Raw genomic sequence first — 21,472 nt, forward strand, 5'->3', positions numbered from 1 at the left:
TTCTTGATTATAACAGATAGATTGGGAGCCCTAGTTCTAATTTCACGCCAGTGGTCCAGGACCAAACTCAAGAGGTGTTAATTTAAACTGTCCCTTGTCCAAATTTCGTCAGTCTAAGTCCAACAATTAAAACAAACAATAAGACAAAACAACCAGGATAACCAGAACACAGGTCTCATTCATGATCTCGAGACTACAGGTTGCCTTATTTGGCTTACACTGGTTCCAAGGCATATAGGTTGTTGGAGGAGTGGAATCCCTCCTTCTCCTTCTGGGACAGCTGGAGCATCCTCCAGACTGTCCCGCTGTCACGGTTCTCATGGCACATCTGCCCACTGTATTGGACCACCCAGATGGGAGACTAGAACCCCCCCAGGGGACTCAAACCCTCCTACGGATGCTCACAAACTGGAACCAGAAATGCACACAAGAAACAGAGACCCAGAGTAGACACGTAACAGATGCGAGACAAAGACAAACAATGGCTGTGATACCTATTAGGAGCTTGAGCTGGTTCCTCCGATGGCCGTCATCTGGAGTTCCCTTCAGCACCTTGATTCCCTGTCAGGGAACCAAAATGTTAGGCCCAACTTGGGACCCATCTACTGGAGAGGCACATGAAGGAGACTCAGAGGCCGGATAGATGCAAACTGCAAGAGGTTTATTCAAACCAATGCACAAAGGGGCTGCCCTGCATGCAAGTGAGAGACAGTCCTGAGGAACAAAGGCTTTGGGTTTTTACAGGGAAAAACCTCAAGCAGGGAGTTACATGCCTTGGCGTTACAGGGTAAAAGGGTTATAGGGAAATTGACTTTTAAAAAAATTGATCTATTTTAGGTGTCAAGACCGGTCTGGCCATCTGGAGGATATCTGATCCTGAGCAATGCCTGGAATGTCCTGTTATGTGCAGATTTGGCTGTAGCGAGGGGAGGGGGGAGCAATTAGCACATCCTGTGGTTTTTCTGAGAAGCGGGGCTATGTAACTGGTCACAAACCAGGGGCTATCTGGGTGGGAAACTGGGGCCATCTGGGTTAGTTGCCAGACAATGATATCTCGAAATTGCAGGCCTGGTCATTCTTTTAAAACAGGATGGGTCCGAGGGTCTGTCTCAACTTGCCCGCTTTCTCATCTCCGCTCATGTTCTTCTGCTTTCTGGAAAAGTACTGAGATAACTTAGTTTGACGTGGGGCCTAAAAATCAAAATAGAGTTTATGAGGCTAGTCTGGTCCTTTCAAAGCCATATCTCCAGTCCCCCATGGCAACTCTTATAAAAGAATGCATCGAGCCTGGAGGTAGTGTTGTACACCTTTAGCCCCAGCATTCAGGGGTCAGAGGCAGTCTGATTTCTATGAGTTAAAGGCCAGCCTGGCTATCGAGAGAGTTCCAGGACAGCCAAACCTAAACAGAGAAACCCTGTCAAAGAAAAGAGTAGATCCGGGTGGGATGGCACATGCCTTTAATCCCAGCACGTGGGAAGTAGAGCCAGGCAGACCTCTGTGAGTTCGAGGCTAGTCTAATCTACAGAGTGAGTTCCAGGACAGTCAGGGCTAAAATAAGAGAAACCCTGTCTCGAAAAACAAAACAATCAAACAAACAAAAAACAGAAAAGAAATTTTTAAAATGAAAGAAAGAAAATAAAGTAAATAAAAAGAAAGCATTTAATTGGGGTTTGCTTAGTTTCAGGGGTTTAGTCCATTGTCATTCTGTCAGGGAGCAAGCAGACATGGTACTGGGGAAGGAACTGAGTGTTTTACATCCTGATCCTCAGGGAGCAAGGAAGAGAAACCCTCTGGGCCTGGCTTGGGTTTTTGAAACCTCAAAGCCCACACTGAATGACACATTTTCTCCAACAAGACCACACCTACCCCACACTCCTAATTCTTCTCACTAAAGCATCCAAAAATGGCCTATGGAGGCCATTATTGAAACCACATTTCACTTCCTAGCCCCCAGAAGCCTATAGCCATATCATAATGCAAAAATACATTCAGCCTAACTTCAAAAGTCCCCATAGTTTATCATAGTTTCCACAGAGTCTCTTCTGAGACTCAAGGCAGTCTCTGTAACCCCCTGTTAAGTCAAAATTTAAAAAGCAGATCACACATTTCCAACGTAACTATGGTACAGAATATACATTATCATTCCAAAAAGGAGAAACAAGAGCACAATGACGAAATGCTGGACTGAAGGAAGGAAGCAAACCAGCTGGGCAAACTCCAAACTTTGTGTCTTCATATCTGATTTCAAAATCTGTAGATCTCCAACTCTTTTTCAGCTTTGTTGACCACAAAACGTCTCTCTTGGGCTGCTTCCATACCCACTCTGCAGTGCCCTTCAGCAGTTAGCCCACTTGTCAGGCACGTCTGACATCTTGGTGTCTCCAACATAATTCAGGCTTCATCTTCACAGCTTCAGGCAATGGTCTCTGGGTCTCCCTGCAAGGACACCCCTGACACACACCTGGCTTCAGTGGCTTTCCCTAGCCACAGATGGGGATTCCACAACCCCTTTCTCGTATCCTTCACTCTAAAGCCAGAACCATGTGGCCATAGCTGCCAGGTTCTTCTGTTTGCTGGGGCTGGAGCATGGCCCTCGTTCAAATACATTTTCATCAGCTTTTTGTTTCTGATGGTTTCCTCCACTGCTTTAAACTTTCCTTTAATTCCTTTTCATAAGATGATTTCTTAAACTTGGCTGTCCTAGAAACGCAGAGATCCATCTGCTTCTACCTCTGCAGTGGTGGGGTTAAAGGTGTTCACTGTAGCATCAGGCCCTAAACTTTTCTTTAATTCCTTTTCACAGGTTGGAACCTTAGCTTGGTGGGCTCCTTCCCTGAGGGCCCCACTCCCTTTAAACACTTTATCTCCTTGAGCACAGAACTTAGCTCTGTTATGCTTCCTGCTGCTTTTCTCCTCAAACTGTACAGTATGTGTTTTTCCTTGCTCAACTTGTTCATTTCATTACAAATCTACATGAGAGTAGCCACTAATAACCACATGAGTGAATACTAGACTGTCTTGAAGCCTCATCTGCCAAAGCACCCACATTCTTTACCAAGATATCACAGGAACGGTGTCTGGGCCACATACTGACATTCTCCTCTGAAGCCTCTTAAGCCAGGCTATCATAATCTACATTGTTCTCAGTGCCACTATCTATGCTATCTATCTATTAGTACGGCCCAGTAAGTCCTGATTAAGGTGTTCAACTGTGACAGTTCCTAAGTAGCTAAGCTGTATGTTTGGCCAGAGAGAAGATGCTTAAGCAGCCAACTCCAGGGATGCAAAAGAGATGAGTGGCCCACGCTGAGGAATCTGTGGCCTACCAGGTGGGAGACAGAAGGGGAAGAAGGCAAGGCAGAGAGGATGACTTGCCTGCTGCACAGCGGCTTTGATGAAAATGCATAAGATGTGGGACCGGCCCGGGGCCTCCGTGACCCTCGGATGTCATACCCCTGCTAACCTGCTTGGTTTCAATTCAGTGTGGATCCGCTTAAAATCCTTTACCCTCAGTGCAGAGTCAAGGCCATTTTCCACACTGGTGGAGGCAGGAAAAGGGGCGGGGGTAGAAATCCGAAACTCTTCTGGCTACCCACTAGCACTTCTTTCGGAGTCGTGCTTGCCCAAACCGACTTTTAGACATAACCCCGGATCTTCCCTTTTTGTGTGACCATGAACAAGTTACTTAGCTTCTATGAGCTGTCTTCTGCATATAAAAGAAGAAACGTATCTAAAAAAATAAAAGTGTTCAAAATAAAAGTGTTCAACTGCTTTCATAATCCAAAGTCTGTATTTGGCCAATAAGAACATTATCAGGCCTGTCACAGTAATATCCCATTCTTGGTACTAGCTTCTGTCTTAGTCACCGTTCTCTTGCTGTGAAGAGACACTATGAAATATATATAAAAGAAATCATTTAATTGGGGCTGCCTCACAGTATCACGGGTTTGGTCCATTATTATCATGGTGGGAAGCATGGCGGCAATCAGGCAGCTGTGGTGCTGGAAAGGGAACTGAGAGTTCTACATCCTGATCTGTAGCAGAAAGAGAAACACTGGGCCTGGCTTGGGCTTCTGAAACCTCAGAGCCCACCCCTAGGGACACACTTCCTCCAAGAAGGCCACACCTTCTTCTTAAGTAATGTCATTTCCTTCTGACTAAGCATTTAAATATATGAGCCTGAGGGGGCATTTTTATTCAAGCCACCACACAGTGCTTATGACAGTGACTCCTTTCTGTAGTGCAGTGTTGGGATTGGGACCCATGGTGGCCTCGAAGGCTGGGCAAGTGATCTGCCCCTGAGCCACACTTAAGCTTGTGTGTATATGTGTGTGTGCGCACATATACATATATATAAATATGTGCATTGTATGTATAGGCTAGATCAGACTTGCAGTGTGGACAGAGCTGGCCTTGAACTCTGGCAGTCCTGCTTTCGCGTCTGTAATGCTGGGAGGCGTGCACACAAGTATATAGCTGTGCTTCTCTTTGCTGGCTTTCTCAAATGTAAGGGAAATAGGGTTTTACCAGCTATCCTCTTGGCCTCTGGGGTACTCTCAGTCACTGTCCCAGGGACTCTTTGATTGTTACCTCCAGTATCAGCAAAAGGCTGGCTTTAAAACCCCTGGGTACTAACGACTGAGTGTTCAGTGCCCACGCAGAACAATGTACTGTTTGCCGAGACACACCACCTCCAGACTTGAACTTTGAGATTCTCTGTCTCAGTCTGGGCTGAGCTAGAACTTGAGATCCTCCTCCTTCAGCCTTCCCAATGCTGGAGTTTTGTGTGTATGCCACCTCATCCCCCGTCTTGTATGCTTCACATAGTCTCCAGCTGACTAGAAACACTAGAGGCGATGTGCTGTGTCCATAGCTGTTGGGCTGCCTTGGTAAGGGCTAGCGGTGGCAGCTAGCCTTCTCTCTCTGTGTTACATCCTTCTCTCTCTGTGTTACATCCAAGCTCGGTTGGCTCCCAAGCAGCAAACCTGGATGTGGAGGACCAACTGTGACAGTTGTTTAGGTTTTTTGTTATTTTTGTTGGTTTGATTTGGTTTGATTTTATGAGCTGGTGAATTCCAGGGTCCAAATGGAGGACACAGGTTCCCATTCCTTTTACAGCCAGAAGAGCATTGGCATCCTTGTGCCTGAGGGAGGCGGTAAGGTGACACCCTCAGCCTCGTGCGTTCAGCTGTCCCTAGTGCATCTGGAAGTGGCTCAGACTCCCCTGAGCCTTGCCACATCTGCCTCCATGGCACAGGGTAAGTGCATGAAGCACTTGACCACTGGCTATGTGAAGGGTGCCCCTCTAGTATTCTAGGATGCTGCACAGCACTGTGAGCTTACAGCTTCTGAGGCTCTGGGCTCCCTCCTGGCTGCTGACCAAAGTGAAAAAGGAATCTCACAAATGCCCTCTTTGCACGCTTTTAATCCCACCCTTTTTGAACACTCTGAAGGCAGAGCTGGTGGATCTTTGCAAATTTGAGGACAGCCTGGTCTATCCTGTGAGTTCTAGGCTAGCCAGGGCTACCATATGCTCATGTTGTAGTCCACGTTGACCCCAAATTCTCTGCAGTCCTCCTCCCTCAGTCTCCCCAACGTTAGGATTAAGAAGAAGCCTCTATGCCCAGCTGGATCAAAGCTTCTGACTTTCTTAGGGCACCTGGACAGCAGAGGGCAGCAGGTACGTCTCTTAGGAGGGCAGATGTGCCTTGCTGAGCACAGTGCTGCTCTCACAGAACCTGCTTGTGTCTTCTGTTCCGCAGGTTTCTGTCTGATGAGAGCAGCCTGGAGTATAAGTACTACAAGCTGAAGTTGGCAGAGTCACAGCGGCTGAACCACAGCTGGCCTATGGTGGAGCGGAGGCCAACCCCAGCACAGTGCGCCGTGCGTGCCATGCTGTATGCACAAGCTGTGCGAAGCCTCAAGCGCAGACTCCTCCCATGGCAGCGCAGGCGGCTGCTTCGCTCCCAGGGTCCTCGAGGCCTAAAGGCTAAGAAAGCTGTCACTGCCCAGCAGACATCCCTGGCCTTGGGCACTCGACAGAGACAACATGGCCGCCACGCTTCAGGCTCCTTGCGGGTGAAGCCACCACCACGGGACTCAAGTGATGCTGCCCAGGACTGCCTACCAGAGCCTGCCAAAGCCCATCCTCAGCCCTCCAGCGCTGGAGTCTTGGGCCAGGCTCCTCGGCCAACACCAGGGGATGACTCAGAAGCCCTGCCGGCCTCTTCTCCCTGCCCCTCTGCTAATGGTAGGTGTATACCCACCCCTCTTGTCCCATGCTCATCTGGGTCCCTTGAGGTGGTAGGAGTCCAGGTGCCAGGTGCTAAGCAGTCTGGGCCAGAATGCAGGCTAGAGTAGCCAAAAGAACTTGAATAGGATGAGCATGTGGCCATGCTGTCCTTCGCATTCCTCTTGAGCCCCAGCTCCTGATAATCCAGCTGACGAAGTGCTACCCAGGTCCTTGCTCGGTACTCCCCAAAGGTGCTGATGTTGGGGCAGCCAGGCCAGGCCTGAGCCTCCATCGTAGCACCATCACTCTCTTGTGTTCTAGAGTCTACCAGGGTAAAAGTCTTATGGGAAAGAACACAGTTTTAAGAGAACCTGCACGCACCCTCCTACTGCTTTGCTTGGTTTTGTTTGTGTTTGAGAGGTTTGAGATAGGATCTCTTCATCTAGTTCTGAAACTCACTATGTAAACCAGGCTGGCCTTGAACTCACACAGATCCATCTGCCTCTGCTTTCAAGTGCTAAAATTAAAGGTGAGCACCACCATGACCTGCAAGAGCTTATTTTGTTTGAGACAGGGCCTCACTCTGTAGCCCTGGTTGGCCTGGCATTCTCTATAGCTGGGACTGGTGCAACTTACAGCCACTGACCTGTTACATCCTTGTCTCCATGCCTGGCTTCTACTCCATTTTCATCTTCTCTGGGTGGCTTACAGCATCTTAATAGCACCCACACTACACAGAACCGGCTGTTGTGGGGCTCACCTGTCATCCTAGCACTTGGAAGGTAGAAGCAGGAGGACCTAGACGTCACAGTTAGCCTCATCTATGTGAGGCCTTGTCTATCATCTGTAGAAATGACTATTCCTGTATTATTTGGTGGCAGTGAAAACACAAAGTATGGACAAAGGCAGGTGCTTTCTAAGTGTCCTCAGTGGCCTGAGAAATGAGAGATGCTTAGTGCTGGGCATAGTGCTGGCCATTGAGTGCAGGGCCCAGACCTGCTGCACAAACTCTCGCCACCAAGATGTACCCCGAGACCATTGCAGGTGTTTCCCACCTGGCCAGTCGAATCTCCAGGTGAAGGGTCCATTCAGCCCAAGCATGGCGGCTCCTTGGATGCCTTTTGTGCCACGCTGCCTCTGCACAGCTTCAAGGCCAATGATGTGACCCGTTTGGTCACAACACCAGCTTACCTTTCCTCTGCCCAGGGCACCCATCTAGCTTACACTGGGAACATGCACAGACTGCATAGTGCCCAAGGCTCACCACAGACCACCCATGCTTCTTTGCTCCTGACTAGCTCCAGCAGTGTCCTGAACCGCTGCAGGGTGTCTGCTGACCTGAGCTTTGTGAGTCTGAGCAGTAGGCTAGCAGCTTGGTAGGTGCAGCTTGGGTCAGTCGGAAGAGCCACAACCTCTGGTTTCTGTTTTGTAGTGGATGCAAAGACCATGGAGACTGCTGAGAAGCTGGCCAGATTTGTGGCTCAGGTGGGCCCAGAGATTGAGCAATTCAGCATAGAGAACAGCACCGACAATCCTGACCTGTGGTACGTGCCTTGGACCCCACCACACCCCCCATGCTGTGAGCAGGCAGGTTGGGTTCCACCTTCAGCTGAGCCTGGCCTAGAGCTGGTATCTGCTCGGGTCAGTCTTCACCTAGATCATCAGGAAAAACCTCGTCCTCTTTTCCATCCACCTTCACAGAAAGACAAAGGGCTGCGTACTCCAGCAGCATTTGTTTGTGTGCCTTACAAGTTGTCTGACAAAAATCTAAAAACCATCCCTGAACAGCCCCAACTGCTGAGGGACCTCTAGCCTGTGGTGGAAGGCTTCTGTGATGGAGATGCTCCTGCACCCCTCCAGAGGCCATGTGAGACCTCCCGACTTCCACTGTACCCATGTGTTCCTAGGACTAAGCCTGGCACTGTTGTTTCCTCCCGCTTGCTGGAGGGCTGCATGACTGAAAATGCACTTGAATGTGTGCTAGGTGCAGGAGGCCCGGCTCTGTCCCTGGTGCCACAGTAGAGTGCAGTTGGAAACTTACAGATTTGAGGCAGGGCTGGAACTCGATTGATAGACTTCCTCCCAGGTGTGCACAGATCCCTGGTCTGCCCAAGCACTGCATATGTCACATGGGGTCACATACCTGTCATTTTATCACTTGGAGGTGGAAGCAGGAAAATCAGTAGTTGAAGGTCATCCTTGCTTTATAGGGAAGTTGATGTCCTCCTTCTAAGCCTAGAATAGACGCGGATGGAAAGCAGACAGGATGATCAGAAGGCAGACAGGGCTGGCTTACATGTCTTAAAGAACTTATGGGTCCGATGCAAACAGAGCATGTTGTTCCGGCTGCCTGGGCATAGTGTGTACGTGCTGTGTCCTGCACTCCTCAGCCCTGGCCCTTGACTGTCTGGTCTAGGCTGCCTCCTTCTCCCAGGAGAGCCAGTATGCCATTCTCAGAGCCCACATGCACTGTTAGGGCTGCTCTCAAGTGTACATCCTGGCAGATGCTTCGTATCAGGCCATTACTTGGGCCTTTTTCTAATTCAGTGAAGATTACTGTTTGAAAAGAAACCTTGCTGTTCTGGCACGTGGGCTCCTGCACAGCACACACTCTTACCCCCTGAGGCATAGCCCCTGGCCCCAGTTGAATCTGTTTATTTTTACATGGTTTCTTTACGTTGTGGTGATGTGTGTGTCGCAGTGCAAGTGTGGAGGTCAGAGCACAAGTTGCAGGGGTTGTTCTCCCCTTCTACCGTGCAAGTCCAGGGATCAAATTCAGGTGTTAGGCTTGGAGGCAGGCAATACCTTCATCCACTGTGGACCTTGCTGACCCTATATTTGAATTTGTGGGGGTTTTCGGGGTGGTAGAGAGGAGAAGTTTGAGTTTTGTTTTTGAGACAGGGTCACACTGTGTAGCCTTGGAACTCAATATTAGATAGACCAGGCTGGTCTCTGCCTCCTGAGTGTTGGGATTGAAGGCGCCACCACCACCCGCTAGAATTTTTAATGTATGTTGTTCTAAAGTAAAAATCATCCTAGGGAAGCCTGCCTTTCCCACTCATCTTCTCAGCAGCAGGGAGACATCTTGTATCTTTCATTTTTCCTTTGGACAGCCCAGTGCCAAAGCACTAGCTCAGCTCTGCAAAAAAATGTTTTCAGGCCCCTCTCCTCTCCCCACCTGCCAGCCTACAATATCATGCATAATACTCCTTTAACAGTGTTGTACAGAGGCCTTGTGTCTCTGTGTTCATGAAGGGAGCCTCAGGACCTCCGGTAGGTCCTATCCCTCCTCTGTGTCAGAACAATTGCACAAACAGTGTAAAGGAGAGATGCTTAGTTTGGCTTTGTGGCTTCTGAGATCTCAGTTTGTGGTCCAGTCTGGCTCTACTTCTCCCAGTTAGAGACAAGACAGAGAGGCACAGCAGGCCTCAGGAGGCCTGGGAACAGAGCATGTGTGTGCTACCAGGGGGCTACTTTTTCTTCCCCTCTGCTCCATCTGAATACCCCAACAAATGGTGTTGCATGTACTTGCAACAGGTTTTCCAGTGCCCGCTGCCCCACAGCCATGCAGCTTGGCCCCCCAAACTCCTTTGCACCATCACCCTGTGTTACTTTCCCACCTTCTGTCTGCCTGTTGTCACCTCCCAGACAGCGGCTAATCCCTGCCATTGCAGTTTGTACTTGCTAGAACTTGAGTGAACCTGAAGCTTACTAATTTGTCTATACTGTTTGGCCAGTGAGCCCCAAGGGTCCTCCTGTCTCTCCAGCCTCCAGGACTGCTTGGATACAGGCCGCCATTCCTGGCTCACGTGTGGGTTCGTGAGTTTGAGCTTGGGTCCTTTTACTTGTGCAGCAAATATTTTACTCACTGGGCCATCCCCAGCCCAATTTCCTAGACATTCACATCAGGAAATCGCATAGGTGCTTTTTTCTGTCTGACTTCTCCCTCATTACGGCTGCTCACATTGAGCTCTGCATTCCTCTGCTGAGTTCTCCCCTCTCTATGCTGAGTGCTGTCCCAGCAGTGACTATACCTGTCTGTCCGCCACCTCCTTATTCATGTGGAACATTGGCAAAGTGGCATTTTCACAGGGGTTAGGGGTGCAGCAGTGCCAGGCCCTGTGTTCCAGCATCACTAAAGAAGATAAGGACTTGTGTGGGTACTTCTTGGCATCTTGGGGGACAAATCCTGAGATCAAGAAAGGCTGGTGCTTATCATACTTGCAGGCTGAAGAATGCCAGCTCCTTTGGCCAAGGCCCCTGTGCTTCACACTCAAACATACACACACACACAGTAGGCATTTGTGAAAGTCAGGAAACAGAGTCTGAGTGGAATATTGGTTCTGGGGATTGAGCTCAGTTCTCAGGTGTTTGTGTGTAGCAAGTGTTTTTATTGGTTGAGTAGACATTTTTCTTTTTCTTTTTCTTTTTGAGTTTGCTAGGGATAGAATGGGAGTGCCTCGGACTGGAGAGATAACCCAGAGGTTAAGAGCACTGGCTGTTCTTCCAAAGGTCCTGAGTTCAGTTCTCAGCAACCACATGGTGGCTCATAACCATCTATAATGACATCTGGTGCCCTCTTCTGGCGTGCAGGTGTACATGCAGACAGAACACCATACACCTAATCTTTAAAAAAAAAAAAAGGAATAGGGATACCTCATGCATGTTGCGCAAGCATCTTGTCTTGAACTCCAGGGCCACCTTGTCCATCCAGGAATTATTAAACTGAATCAGTCCTAGTTGTGAACATTCTGTTTCACCACATTAGCTGCTCTGTGAAGCCATAGCAGGTCATAGGGAGGCCTGGCCTCTGTCCTGGGCCAGCGGGAGCTTCGCACTCCTGCAACTCAGCAGTACATTTCACCCTCAGGTTCCTGCATGACCAGAGCAGCTCAGCTTTCAAGTTCTACCGAGAGAAGGTGCTGGAACTGTGCCCATCCATCTCCTTCCAGTCTGCTGGTACGACAGGGGACTCAGTGCAGAGCCCCACAGCCTGCAAGGAGGGTAAGGGTGAGCCTGAAGAGGGGCACCGTGAGCAGGAGGCTGCCATGGAGGGCCCTGAGGACGAAGAGGAAGATGATGAGGAGAGTGAGGAGGACGAGGGCGAGGAGACCTGCACCCTCAGGCCACAGGCAGGAGCTGTCAAGTGTCCAGGCTCCGAGGGCAGTTCCCCCACTGACAGCATCCCTGGAGAGGGATCCAGGGAGGACCAGGCCGGCACCCCTGGCCTGTCACAGGCCTCCTCTGGCAGCTGCTTCCCCAGGAAGAGAATCAGCAGCAAGTCACTGAAAGTTGGCATGATCCCTGCCCCAAAGAGAGTGTGTCTCATCCAGGAGTCAAAGGGTGAGTGCCACATAGTCCTATAGGGGACATGCCCAGTGGCCATTCTGGCCATGTCAGCTGCAGCCAGTCACCCCGCCTCCTGCTAACACCTACTGACCGTGTGTGTGTGTGTGTGTGTGTGTGTGTGTGTGTGTGTGTGTGTGTGTGCGCAGATGGGCCTCAAGTGCCTGGCACAGTACACAGGATTCTTCTCTCAGGGCTTAGGATTTGGGTGACTTTTTGGCTTTTGTGGTAGTTTTCTTTGGGACAGAACATACATGTTTAGCCCGTGCTGGCCTCATAGAGTAATTGTTCTGCCCAGCTCCCACGGGGTGAAATTGCTGGTGTGTCATCACAACCATGTTCTCCTTGGTGTGTAGTACTGGCAGGGGAGCCCAGCCAGGCCAGTGCTGTGTGGGCCTAGGCCTCTGCTTTGGCTTGAAAGTATTTGTATCCATTGTGCGCTGCGCTCTAAGGTGTTATCACAAGATCCACATGTCCAGACGAGGGAGCTGCTCTCCTTACAAGGGGCCTCTTCTCCCTGCTGGGCTCTGTTACCACCAGGCTGTGATAGAAGCTCATCCTGCCACTTCCCGCCCGTGACTTTGAGCCACATCCCATTTCTGAATCCCCCAAGGCTCCCATACCTGTAGTGAAGGTGGGAGGACAGTAGCCATTGGTCCTTGCAGTCCCTGTGTGTCACGTCTGTTACCTTATAGGCGGAGATGTCCATTTGGCACCGTCCTTGGGTATATGTCCTTAGCGTATGCCACTGTGACCCTTGTGTCCTGTATCTTGGGAGCTGAGCCCTGTATAGGGGAGCTTTACATGGGAGCTGAGCTTTACTTCTGTCTTACCTCCGGTGTCTTGGTGCCTTGGGCATCGGTGACACAACCTTCCTCTTATCTTCAGTGACTTCCATGAGAGCTTGCTGCTCTCCTGAGCTCTGTGTTCTCAGCTGGACAGTTAGGGTGCTCAGAACTGTCCCTCCAGTGTCCTCTTGGGGGAACTAGGAGGGCACAGTGCTACTGTTGCTTATCTACAGCAGGAGAGTGTTGTGTAGCCGTGGGAAGCAGCTGGTCCTTGTGAGGGCCAGTGCTCTGGGGTTCAGTGGTGCCCTTGACACTGACAGTGCTGCTGGCTTCATCACAGCCATTCACAGCCCAGCTCCGCAGATATAGAATATTGGAGCTCTGGAGAGATGGGAGGGGAGCCAGCTGCTGCCCTGTAGGGCAGACACAGGTGTGTGGACTGTCTTCACCAGGCAGCATTTCTGTCTGTCTCTTAAGAACATGGAGCAAATGTTCAATGTTGACAGATCTCTCCCTTTTTCTTCCAGTCCATGAACCAGTTCGAATCGCCTATGACAGGCCTCGGGGTCGTCCCATAGCCAAAAAGAAGGTGTGTGTGACTGCATTGTGACACCTGCTCTCCCCTTGGATTGGGATGGTTGACTTGCTGCTTGTGATGAGGCTTCAGGCACTTGGCAGAGCTGGGTGTGGGGTTATGCACATGAGTGGGAGGCATGCACATGGGTGGGGGGCATCCACCTGGGTGGGGGGCATGCACATGGGTGGGAGGCATGTACCTGGGAGGCTGCATGCACCTCAGAGGCTGAGGCAGGAGGGTTACTTACATGCTGGATCCATGCTGGCCCTGACATCACAGCAAGCCCCATCCTTAAGGCAGGCAGGCAGGCGTGGCCGTGCCTGTCATCCCTGCTTCAGGAGGCTGGGCTACAAGATCTCAGGGCTGAGGCCAGCATGGGCTGGGGTGTGAGATCCCTCAGCCCCTCCATTATAAACTGTGCAGTGCTCAGAGATCAGTCATTGGTCCCTCACAGAAGAGGCCAGCTGTCAGAGTGCCGCTCGTCCTTACAGTTTCTTGTTCAGTCATTCCTGTTCTGGCCTGGTCCCCACCCTCCTCACAGGGTTTCCCTCACAGGGTTTCCCTCACAGGCTCAGCACAGGGCAGCAGCATGCCACCCCACAGCCAGTTGCCAGTTCTTACCCTGGGGTAAGGGACCTGGCCTCAAGTCCTACCCAAGGGATGTTAGAGGGAAGCTGGAGGTGAGTGGGGCTCACCATTCCAAGCATCCGGGGTCAGGAAAGCACTTGGGGATACAGTGTACGCTTGAGGAGATGGGTCCACCCACCCTCCTCTCTCTCCTCAGAAACCCAAGGACATGGAATTTGCCCAGCAGAAACTGACAGACAAGAACGTGGGCTTCCAGATGCTGCAGAAGATGGGCTGGAAGGAAGGCCACGGCTTGGGCTCCCTTGGGAAGGGCATCCGAGAGCCCGTCAGCGTGTATGGCATGGCTGGGGGAACCCTTGGGTGCCTTGTATTGGGGCTTGACCAGAGTATACAGCCAGGTCTTTTTTTATTAGCGGTTCATTCTGGTGTACAGGTGTGACACGCACCTTCCTGTACATACCTCTGAACAACTTGGCCCTGAAATCTAAGCAGTGTTCCTGGGTAGTTAGGGCACACGTGTATCTGGCAAGCACTCTGCCCCAGCCCTGTACTTCCTCTCTGGGTGTCTGTCCCATGTTCCTGTGCACCCTGGTTGACCCTTGACCCTGGCTTTGACTATCGCCTCTGTTCTGCAGGGGGACTCTATCAGAAGGAGAGGGCCTTGGGGCTGACGGGCCCACACAGAAAGAAGACACATTTGACGTGTTCCGCCAGCGCATGATGCAGATGTACCGACACAAGCGGGCCAGCAAATAGGTGCGTGCCGGGACCAGACTAGCCGCTTGCTCTACCAGGGAGAACAGGAGTGAGGCAGGGCCCTTTCTGCCAGGTGTCCTCTTCCTGTCCAGGCATGCGGAGGAGGAAGCTTCCCCACAAAGGCCCCCAGCCTTTCTGTCTCCCCTCCATTGCCTCTGCTGGGCTTTAAGCATGCTGTCATGCTTAAATGACACCCTGGCCCTACCTGTTCTTGCTCCAGGTTTCTCTCAAAGATGAGCGTCCCCTCCGGGGTCAAGCAGCCAGGACAATCTTGATGATTAGTGGCCTTGCTCAGCTCACACATTCCTCCAGTGCTGTTCTTGTGAAGGCCTCAGGTCTCCAGGCCTCATCCTCCCCACTCTTGGCTATTTATTTATTTATTTATTTATTTTTATTTTTACTACGTGCATGTGTGCAAGCAGGTGTGCTGAGGTGCCTGTGTGAAAGGCAGAGGACAACTTGCGGGCCGTTCTCCTTCCACCATGTGGGACTCTGGGATTGAACTCAGATCCTCAGGCTTGGTACCAAGCATCCATACCTACTGAGCCCTATTGCTGGCCCTCATTCTTGGTTCTTGACCTTTTCATTCACTGTGCTCCATGCTCAGTTCTGAACAGCCATTCTTTTCCTGACTAGATCAGAGCACTGACGACAGAGATAAGCCTCGAAGCAGCCTTGCCCTTCCTGTCACCCCGCCCCGGACGCCTGCAGCCTGAGCCTCGGTGTGTACTCGGCCAGCTCCACATCCCTGGGTCAGGTTCCACCAGGCCTTGCCACTCTGGAGGGCAGCAGCCACTCTTAGGCACCCTTGCCTTTCCTGCTTCTGACCCTGTCCTTCATCTTGTTCCTCTTTGCAGCGTGACTCCTTGGCCCGAGTGCCCAGGGCCTGGCTCCCCTGAAAGTTCTCCACACAGCCCTGCCTCCCCAAGCCCTGTCCCCTTCTCTGTCCAGAGCTTACCTGGAGACACACATGGCCTCCAGTGGAGAGCAAGCTCTGTGGGCTCTTGCTTTTGAGCAGCAGTGTCTCAGCTTGTACAGAATTCTGAGAGCTCTGCAGACTGAGGCAGGGGGATCTTGGGCAAGTTAAAGTCCAGCCTGGCTATGTAGCAGGACCCTATCTTGAGAGACTTCTCAAAATCTTAGCCCCAATTTAATATAACTGAGGCTCCTACACCTGTCTCTGTCTGTCTCTGGGGCGTGTGTTCGGAGGAAAGCCCAGGTAGTGCCCCTCCAACCTGTGCGGCTTGTAGGCCAGCGCTGTGAGACTGCAGTGCTGTTTCCATAGACGGTGTCTTTCTGAACCTCCAGAAGGATGGGGCACTGCTCAGCAGAGTAGATGGCTGTCTTGGAGCTCCTCTTGTGCCCAGCTCTGCCTATGCCTGCCACCCCTAATCTGGACAGATACTCTCACTGGGGTCTCAGCCTCCCCATCCCAGTGGTGAACCTTTGAAATACCTGCAGAAGTCTGGAAAGGCTTCAGGGCTGGGAACATGTGGTCAGGTGTCAGCCATGAGCACAGCTGAAGGATCTTGCTGTTGTAGCTCCGCTGTCATGGGCATGTGCTTGGCTCTGCCTTCTGTTCTCCACTGTGCCCCTTCTTCACAGCTGCTGCAGCCCAGGCCCACCCCACTCTCTTCTGTTGTCTTGGCAACCCACAGGTCTTGGTAGCTGTGGAAATGCTCCACTTGAATGAACATGGCAGTCTACAGGGTGGGAGAAGACAAGTCAGGGACCCCACCCAGGCTGCGTCTTCATCTTCAGGTCTCTTCTTTCACTTTCTAGCAGCTTCCATGTGGCTGTGGGTTGCAGTGGGCCCCTGGTCCATGGTGGGCTCTTGAGACAAGTTCCTATCATAAGTGGGCATGCTTCTAGCTCCATCTCTCTAGCTTCTCTCCAGGCATCTGCATATGTGCTGGGCCATTGGGTCTTAAGATGATTGAGGAATTGTGGGTAGGTGGCCCTGGCACCAAGTCTCCTGTTACTCTGGGAGTTAAGACTTTCAGGGGCTGCTTCCCAAGTTGAGAATGATATTCTTGGGTGCTCTTCTGGGGACAGGATGGTGGTGGGGAGAGGGAACAGCTACCTCATACCGGTCAGTGTGAGCTGCCATTGACCCTCCTCACACACACCCTGATGTCCTCGCCCTCCAGAGGCCACCTTGTTCTCCAGCCAAGCTGCTCTGTGGGCAGGGCTGTGGAGGACAGTTGTCGAATATTCTTGTGAGGCCTTGTCCCTATCACACTGTTTGTCCTGTCCTTCTAGTTCCAGGGTCACACCCACAAGGGCCATGGATTCCAAAAGTTGTGCTGGCCTGGCCTGCCCTGGCTCTGGCACGCTCCTGTTCCTGGATGTACATCGTGAAAGTTGATTCTGGTACCTGGTAAAACCTAGAAGATACTTGTGATATCACCACTTGGACGTTGTGTTTGTGAGGATCTAAGAAGTCATGGTGTTGTCGATATTGAGTGCTTGGAATAAATGCAGAGCAGACCTGCTGCCCAGCTCCCACGCCGCAGTCACTGAGGCATCCATGGGTTCGGAGACATTAGGAGTTTGGGGCCAGCCTGAGTTATGCCATATTCTGTATTGAAGAACAGCAAATATAGTGGCTCAGCCCTGTAATCTCAGCACTAAGGAGACTGAGAAAGGAGGATTGCTATCACTTCTAGGATATCCTGAGCCACAGAGTGAAACTGAGTCAGTCCTGTGAGGAGGATGTGAAAGGTGGCAGTGCAGACCTAGGCCTGACAGGTGTCTAAAGGCCCAGTAATGGGTTTCTGAGCCCTGATGACCAGTATCCCCAGATCTAACAGTGTGTCTGTCCCCAGGTACAGCCCTGACTACAAACATCCCCAGGCCTGACAAGACAGCAGTGTTAACCCAGACCCAATGACAAATGTCCCTAGACATCTCTAGCCCTCATGAGTGTCCTCAGGCCTGATGATGATGTCACTAGTCCCCCCAAATAGGTGTCTTTCAGGACCCCATTCCCTGAACTTTGACGGATCTCTCCCAGGCCTAATGATAGGCTGTTTCTTGTACATGATGACAGATCTCTCCCAGGCCCACTGTACTCTTCAAACCTCCAATGACTAGGTTTTCCCCATAGATGTCTCCTGTGACCCAGGCTGGCCTTGAACTCAAGATCTTCTGCCTCATCCTCTGGAGTCCTGGGATCATGGCTCTGTCACCACACGTAGCCTCTGAGAGAATGACTGTCCATGGCTTACTTGCCTTGTCCCTACCTGGAGCAAGAGCTGCTTTGTATCTTCCCACTGAACAGTGGGACCTCGGACGTGATTTTGTTCACTGTGGATCCCTGGCCTCTGTTTTTTCTACCAACATTTCCCTATCCCTAAGCAGGAGAGTTACGAGGAGACCAGGCGGGAGGAGCATGGTACCCAGGACGGGCAATGTTGCCCTCAGAAACCTGGGAGCGGCATGGAGACTGACAGGCGGCACAGGGCCCTTCAGAAGCTTCTCCCCACCTGTGTCCTGGGGGACTGCTGACCGTGACGGTGGCCCGATTGAGTCTTCTCACCACAGTCATGGTGGGGTCATGGGGGTGGACACAGGACTGGGTCTCCAGTCCCAAATGGGCTCCTCATTCAGGTTTTTACCTCAGTCCTCAGTTTCCTTTGACAAATTGGAAATGGCCATCAGAAGGTAAAATATCCTTTGTCATAGTTGGTGTTTCTGTTGCTACTGTGAAGTACCATGAGCAAAAACACAAGGTAGGCAAGAACAGGTGTTTTTTTAATTGTTGTTGTTGTTTTGGTTTGGTTTTGGTTTACACTTTTATATCCCTGTTCATCATCAAAAGAAGGACAGGAGCTCACACAGGATAGAAACCCGGAGGCAGGAGTTGATGCAGAGGCCATGAGGGGTACTACTTACTGGCTTGCTCAGCCACTTTATATTAGAGAACCTAGGACCACCTACCATGGGCTGGGCACTTCCTCATCAATCACTCATTAAGAAAATGCATAGCCTGATCTAATGCAGTGATTCTTTCAGAGGACACCAGCTTGTGTCAGGTTGACGAAACTCTCTTTTCTGTGACTTTGAATTTAGGGCCATGTGATAATTAAGTGTGTCTCATACAGGAGATTGCTCCCTTCATTCAGCTTCTGGTCCAGGGAAGTTGAGGGTGTATCTAAGCAACAGACTGAGCTGGGCGGTGGTGGCATGTGCCTTTAAGGGAGGCAGAGGCAGGCGCATCTCTGTGAGTTCAAGGCCAGCCTCGTCTACAAAGTGAGTCTAGGACAGCCACGGCTACACAGAGAAATCTGTCAAAAAACCAAAATAATAGTAATAAACTAAGCAACAGACTGAGACATGGAAAACAAATCCCAAATAGCAAGCTTGTGTAGTGCCCACACACAGGGGCTCGTCTGCTTGGGACGCTGAAGCAGAAGGGTCACTTGACATGGGAGTTCTAACCCTACGCGAAGGCTAATCAGCATAACCCAGATGCACATGGAATCGAGCATGAGGGGCCCCTCTAACCCACACATGAAAAGTAAAATGTCAGGCACACGTGAGCCCTAGTGAGGGGAAGCAGCCGGTAGCTCCCGAGTATTTACTGGAATGCTTGGCCAGGTGGAGCGGAACAGAGACCTGTCCCCTTCCAGAGTGTTCTGCTTCCACAGCTTTCAGACAGTTGGATTTGAAAGTATGATTCATACTTTCACAGCTATTTTGTTGTCTCTTAAAAGTTTTTAATTACATTTATTAAATTACACTTATTGGGGTTGAAGAGATGGCTCAGTGGCTAAGAGCACTGGGTCTTCCAGAGACCAGGGTTCAGTTCCCACATGGCGACTCACACCATCTGTGACTCCAGTTCCTGGGGATCTGATGCTCTCTTCTGGCCTCAGTAGGCACTGCACACATACTGTGTATAGTCATACATGCAAGACACCCATACATATAAAAAAAATTTTAAGATTTTATGTATGAGTGCTCTATCTGTATGTACACTTGCATACCAGAAGAGGGCACCAGATCATATTACAGATGGTTGTGAGCCGCCATGTGATTGCTGGGGCCTCTGGAAGAACAGACAGCCATCTCTCTGGCCCCTAAAATTTTTTAGTTAAAAATTGGTGTGTGTGTGTGTGTGTGTGTGTGGCAGGTGAATGTGGCTGCGTATACCAGCACACCCGTGTGCAGGACAAGGATTCAGTTCTCTCATTGCACCTTGTGAGAGCAGGGATTGAACCCAGGTCATCAAGCTTAGCAGCACACACCATTACACACTGAGCCATCCTACTGGCCCCTCAATTCTTTCTATTTAAAATACTGGTTTTTAAATACATTTAATTTTATATGTGGGTGTTTTGCTTGGTGCCTACAGAGGATGGAAGGGCATCAGATCTCCTGGACTACAGTTACAGGTGGTTGTGAATCACTGTTGACTGCTGGGAATCCTGGTCTTCTTAAAGAGCAGCTAGGGCTAATAACCTAGTCCCTAGTCCCTAGTCCCTTAGAATATTCTTGGTTTTGTGTTAATGCTTTTGGTTGTTGTTGAGACAGGGTTCCTCTGAGTAGCCCTGGCTGTCCTGGAACTCACTTTGTAGACCAGGCTGGCCTCGAACTCCCAGAGATCCACCTGCTGCTGCCTCCCTAGTGCTGAGATTAAAGGTGTGTGCCACCATCACCTGGTTTATCCTTATTGTGTGTGTATGAGTATCTGCCTGCATACATGTAGTGTCCACTCCTTCAGATCACATTTTCCTGTCTGACATGACAGCTGGCAGCCATGGCTTCAATCTCAGTATGAGTTTACATTCTGGTCCAGAGATCAGGAACCTGGTTCTGAATGGGAAGTGTGGACAGGGAAGGTGCCTGCACCCGGGCCGCCTTGACTGGGCTGACTCCACCAGGCTCCCTGCAAACCCAGCTCCTGGCTGCCTTTCATTGGCATGAACACAGAAGCCCTCTGTGGAAACCAGCCCGGCCTAGAATCTGATTGTCCTGCTGAGAGGACATGAGTGTGTGCCCCCATATTAGTATCATGTATGTATCATGCTTTTATAAAAGCAGGAGTTTCAACACCATATGTATAAACTGGGACATAGCCACCCTAAGGTCTGAGGGAGAATACAGTCACAGGCAGCTCGGAGCAGGGAGGGAAAGTAGGTGGAACGTGGCCAGCAGGCTGAACTAGGTGAGAGGAGAGAGAAGTGGGCAAAGGAGACCTACGGGGCCCAAGAAAACACAAGGCTGAAATGGTGGTGTGGGTTAGGAGTGAGGCTGGAGAAGGTTGGAACGTGGGTGAGGATTGCGAGTGGAGCCTGAGTGAGCCTGGAGGCCAGCAGACACTGGAGTTGGGCGTTTCTCCTGAGCTCCTTTTGGACCTGACACACTTGCACTGTAGGAACAAGAACAGGCAGAGACGAGAGGATCAAGAGTCCAAAAGTTCAGGCCTTGCTCTGGTGATAGCCCAACTCCAGAAATGGGGTCCACACCTTCAGTCTTAGTGTCTGGGTCCAGCCTGGGCTATATAGCTGAGATTTCTATCAAGAAGGGAATGGGTTGGAGAGGAGGAAAATCTCACACAAGTTCCTTTTTGGTAGGTGGTGCTCACGGGCCTGAGCTCACTTCTGTGGTCTGTGGGACTGGCTGGTCTGCCCTTGTCTAGTATGACCTGATGGGTGAAGGCTAAGTAGGGATCGGGTAAACAAGGCTGAGACACTTGGTCTGGGGATAGTTTTGACAAAGGATCTCACCACGTGAGTCCCAGGAGCAATTAATGCACACAGACCCTGGGACTATGCCCCTGACCGGATGGTGACCGGATGGTTTCCGGATGCTGGGGCTAGTGCCCAGGATCTCTCCCACACTAGGCAAGCACTCTTCACAAAGGCCCCTGGCTCATCTGCTTTAGAGGCTCCTGCATGTGCAGCCTTGAACCCCAATCCTGCCTCCTCGGGATGTCAGGCACGCACCACCATACCCAGCTTCCTGGAGAGGCTTTTAATAACTGCCGCTGAGCAAGATCCTCATGTCGAAGTTGGGGTGCCATCTGCTCCCCAGTCTGGACCCTGTCGGAAGGAGAGTGCCTGCACGGCTCCAAGAGGAGCCAAAGAAGAAGGCAAGCAGGAAGTCAAGGTGGCAGGCTGGCATAATCCTGAGGGAGCTGCAACCACTGGCTTTTGTTTGGGAAGCAGCTGTGAGAGA

At 51.0% G+C, this 21,472-nt stretch overlaps 1 protein-coding gene across 3 annotated transcripts in view; it reads left to right on the plus strand.

The window, feature by feature from the left end:
• Window positions 1–19,946, plus strand: part of Sugp2 (SURP and G-patch domain containing 2) — a 39,280-nt gene extending 19,334 nt beyond the window's left edge. For 2 of the 3 annotated variants that reach the window (XM_060381918.1, XM_021638079.2), the window contains exons 5-11: window positions 5,763–6,250; window positions 7,665–7,776; window positions 11,103–11,575; window positions 12,894–12,955; window positions 13,728–13,864; window positions 14,167–14,287; window positions 16,550–19,946. In XM_060381918.1, coding sequence (XP_060237901.1) covers window positions 5,763–6,250; window positions 7,665–7,776; window positions 11,103–11,575; window positions 12,894–12,955; window positions 13,728–13,864; window positions 14,167–14,287 — 1,393 coding nt within the window. In that variant the 3' untranslated portion in view covers window positions 16,550–19,946. Of the gene's footprint in view, window positions 1–5,762; window positions 6,251–7,664; window positions 7,777–11,102; window positions 11,576–12,893; window positions 12,956–13,727; window positions 13,865–14,166; window positions 14,288–14,923; window positions 15,010–16,549 lie in introns of all 3 variants that reach the window. The other variant, XR_002476447.2, reaches the window with a different exon arrangement.
• The last annotated feature ends 1,526 nt before the right edge of the window (window positions 19,947–21,472 follow it).

The sequence above is a fragment of the Meriones unguiculatus genome, chromosome 4 (assembly GCF_030254825.1).
Source record: "Meriones unguiculatus strain TT.TT164.6M chromosome 4, Bangor_MerUng_6.1, whole genome shotgun sequence".
Taxonomy (NCBI): Eukaryota; Metazoa; Chordata; class Mammalia; order Rodentia; family Muridae; genus Meriones; species Meriones unguiculatus.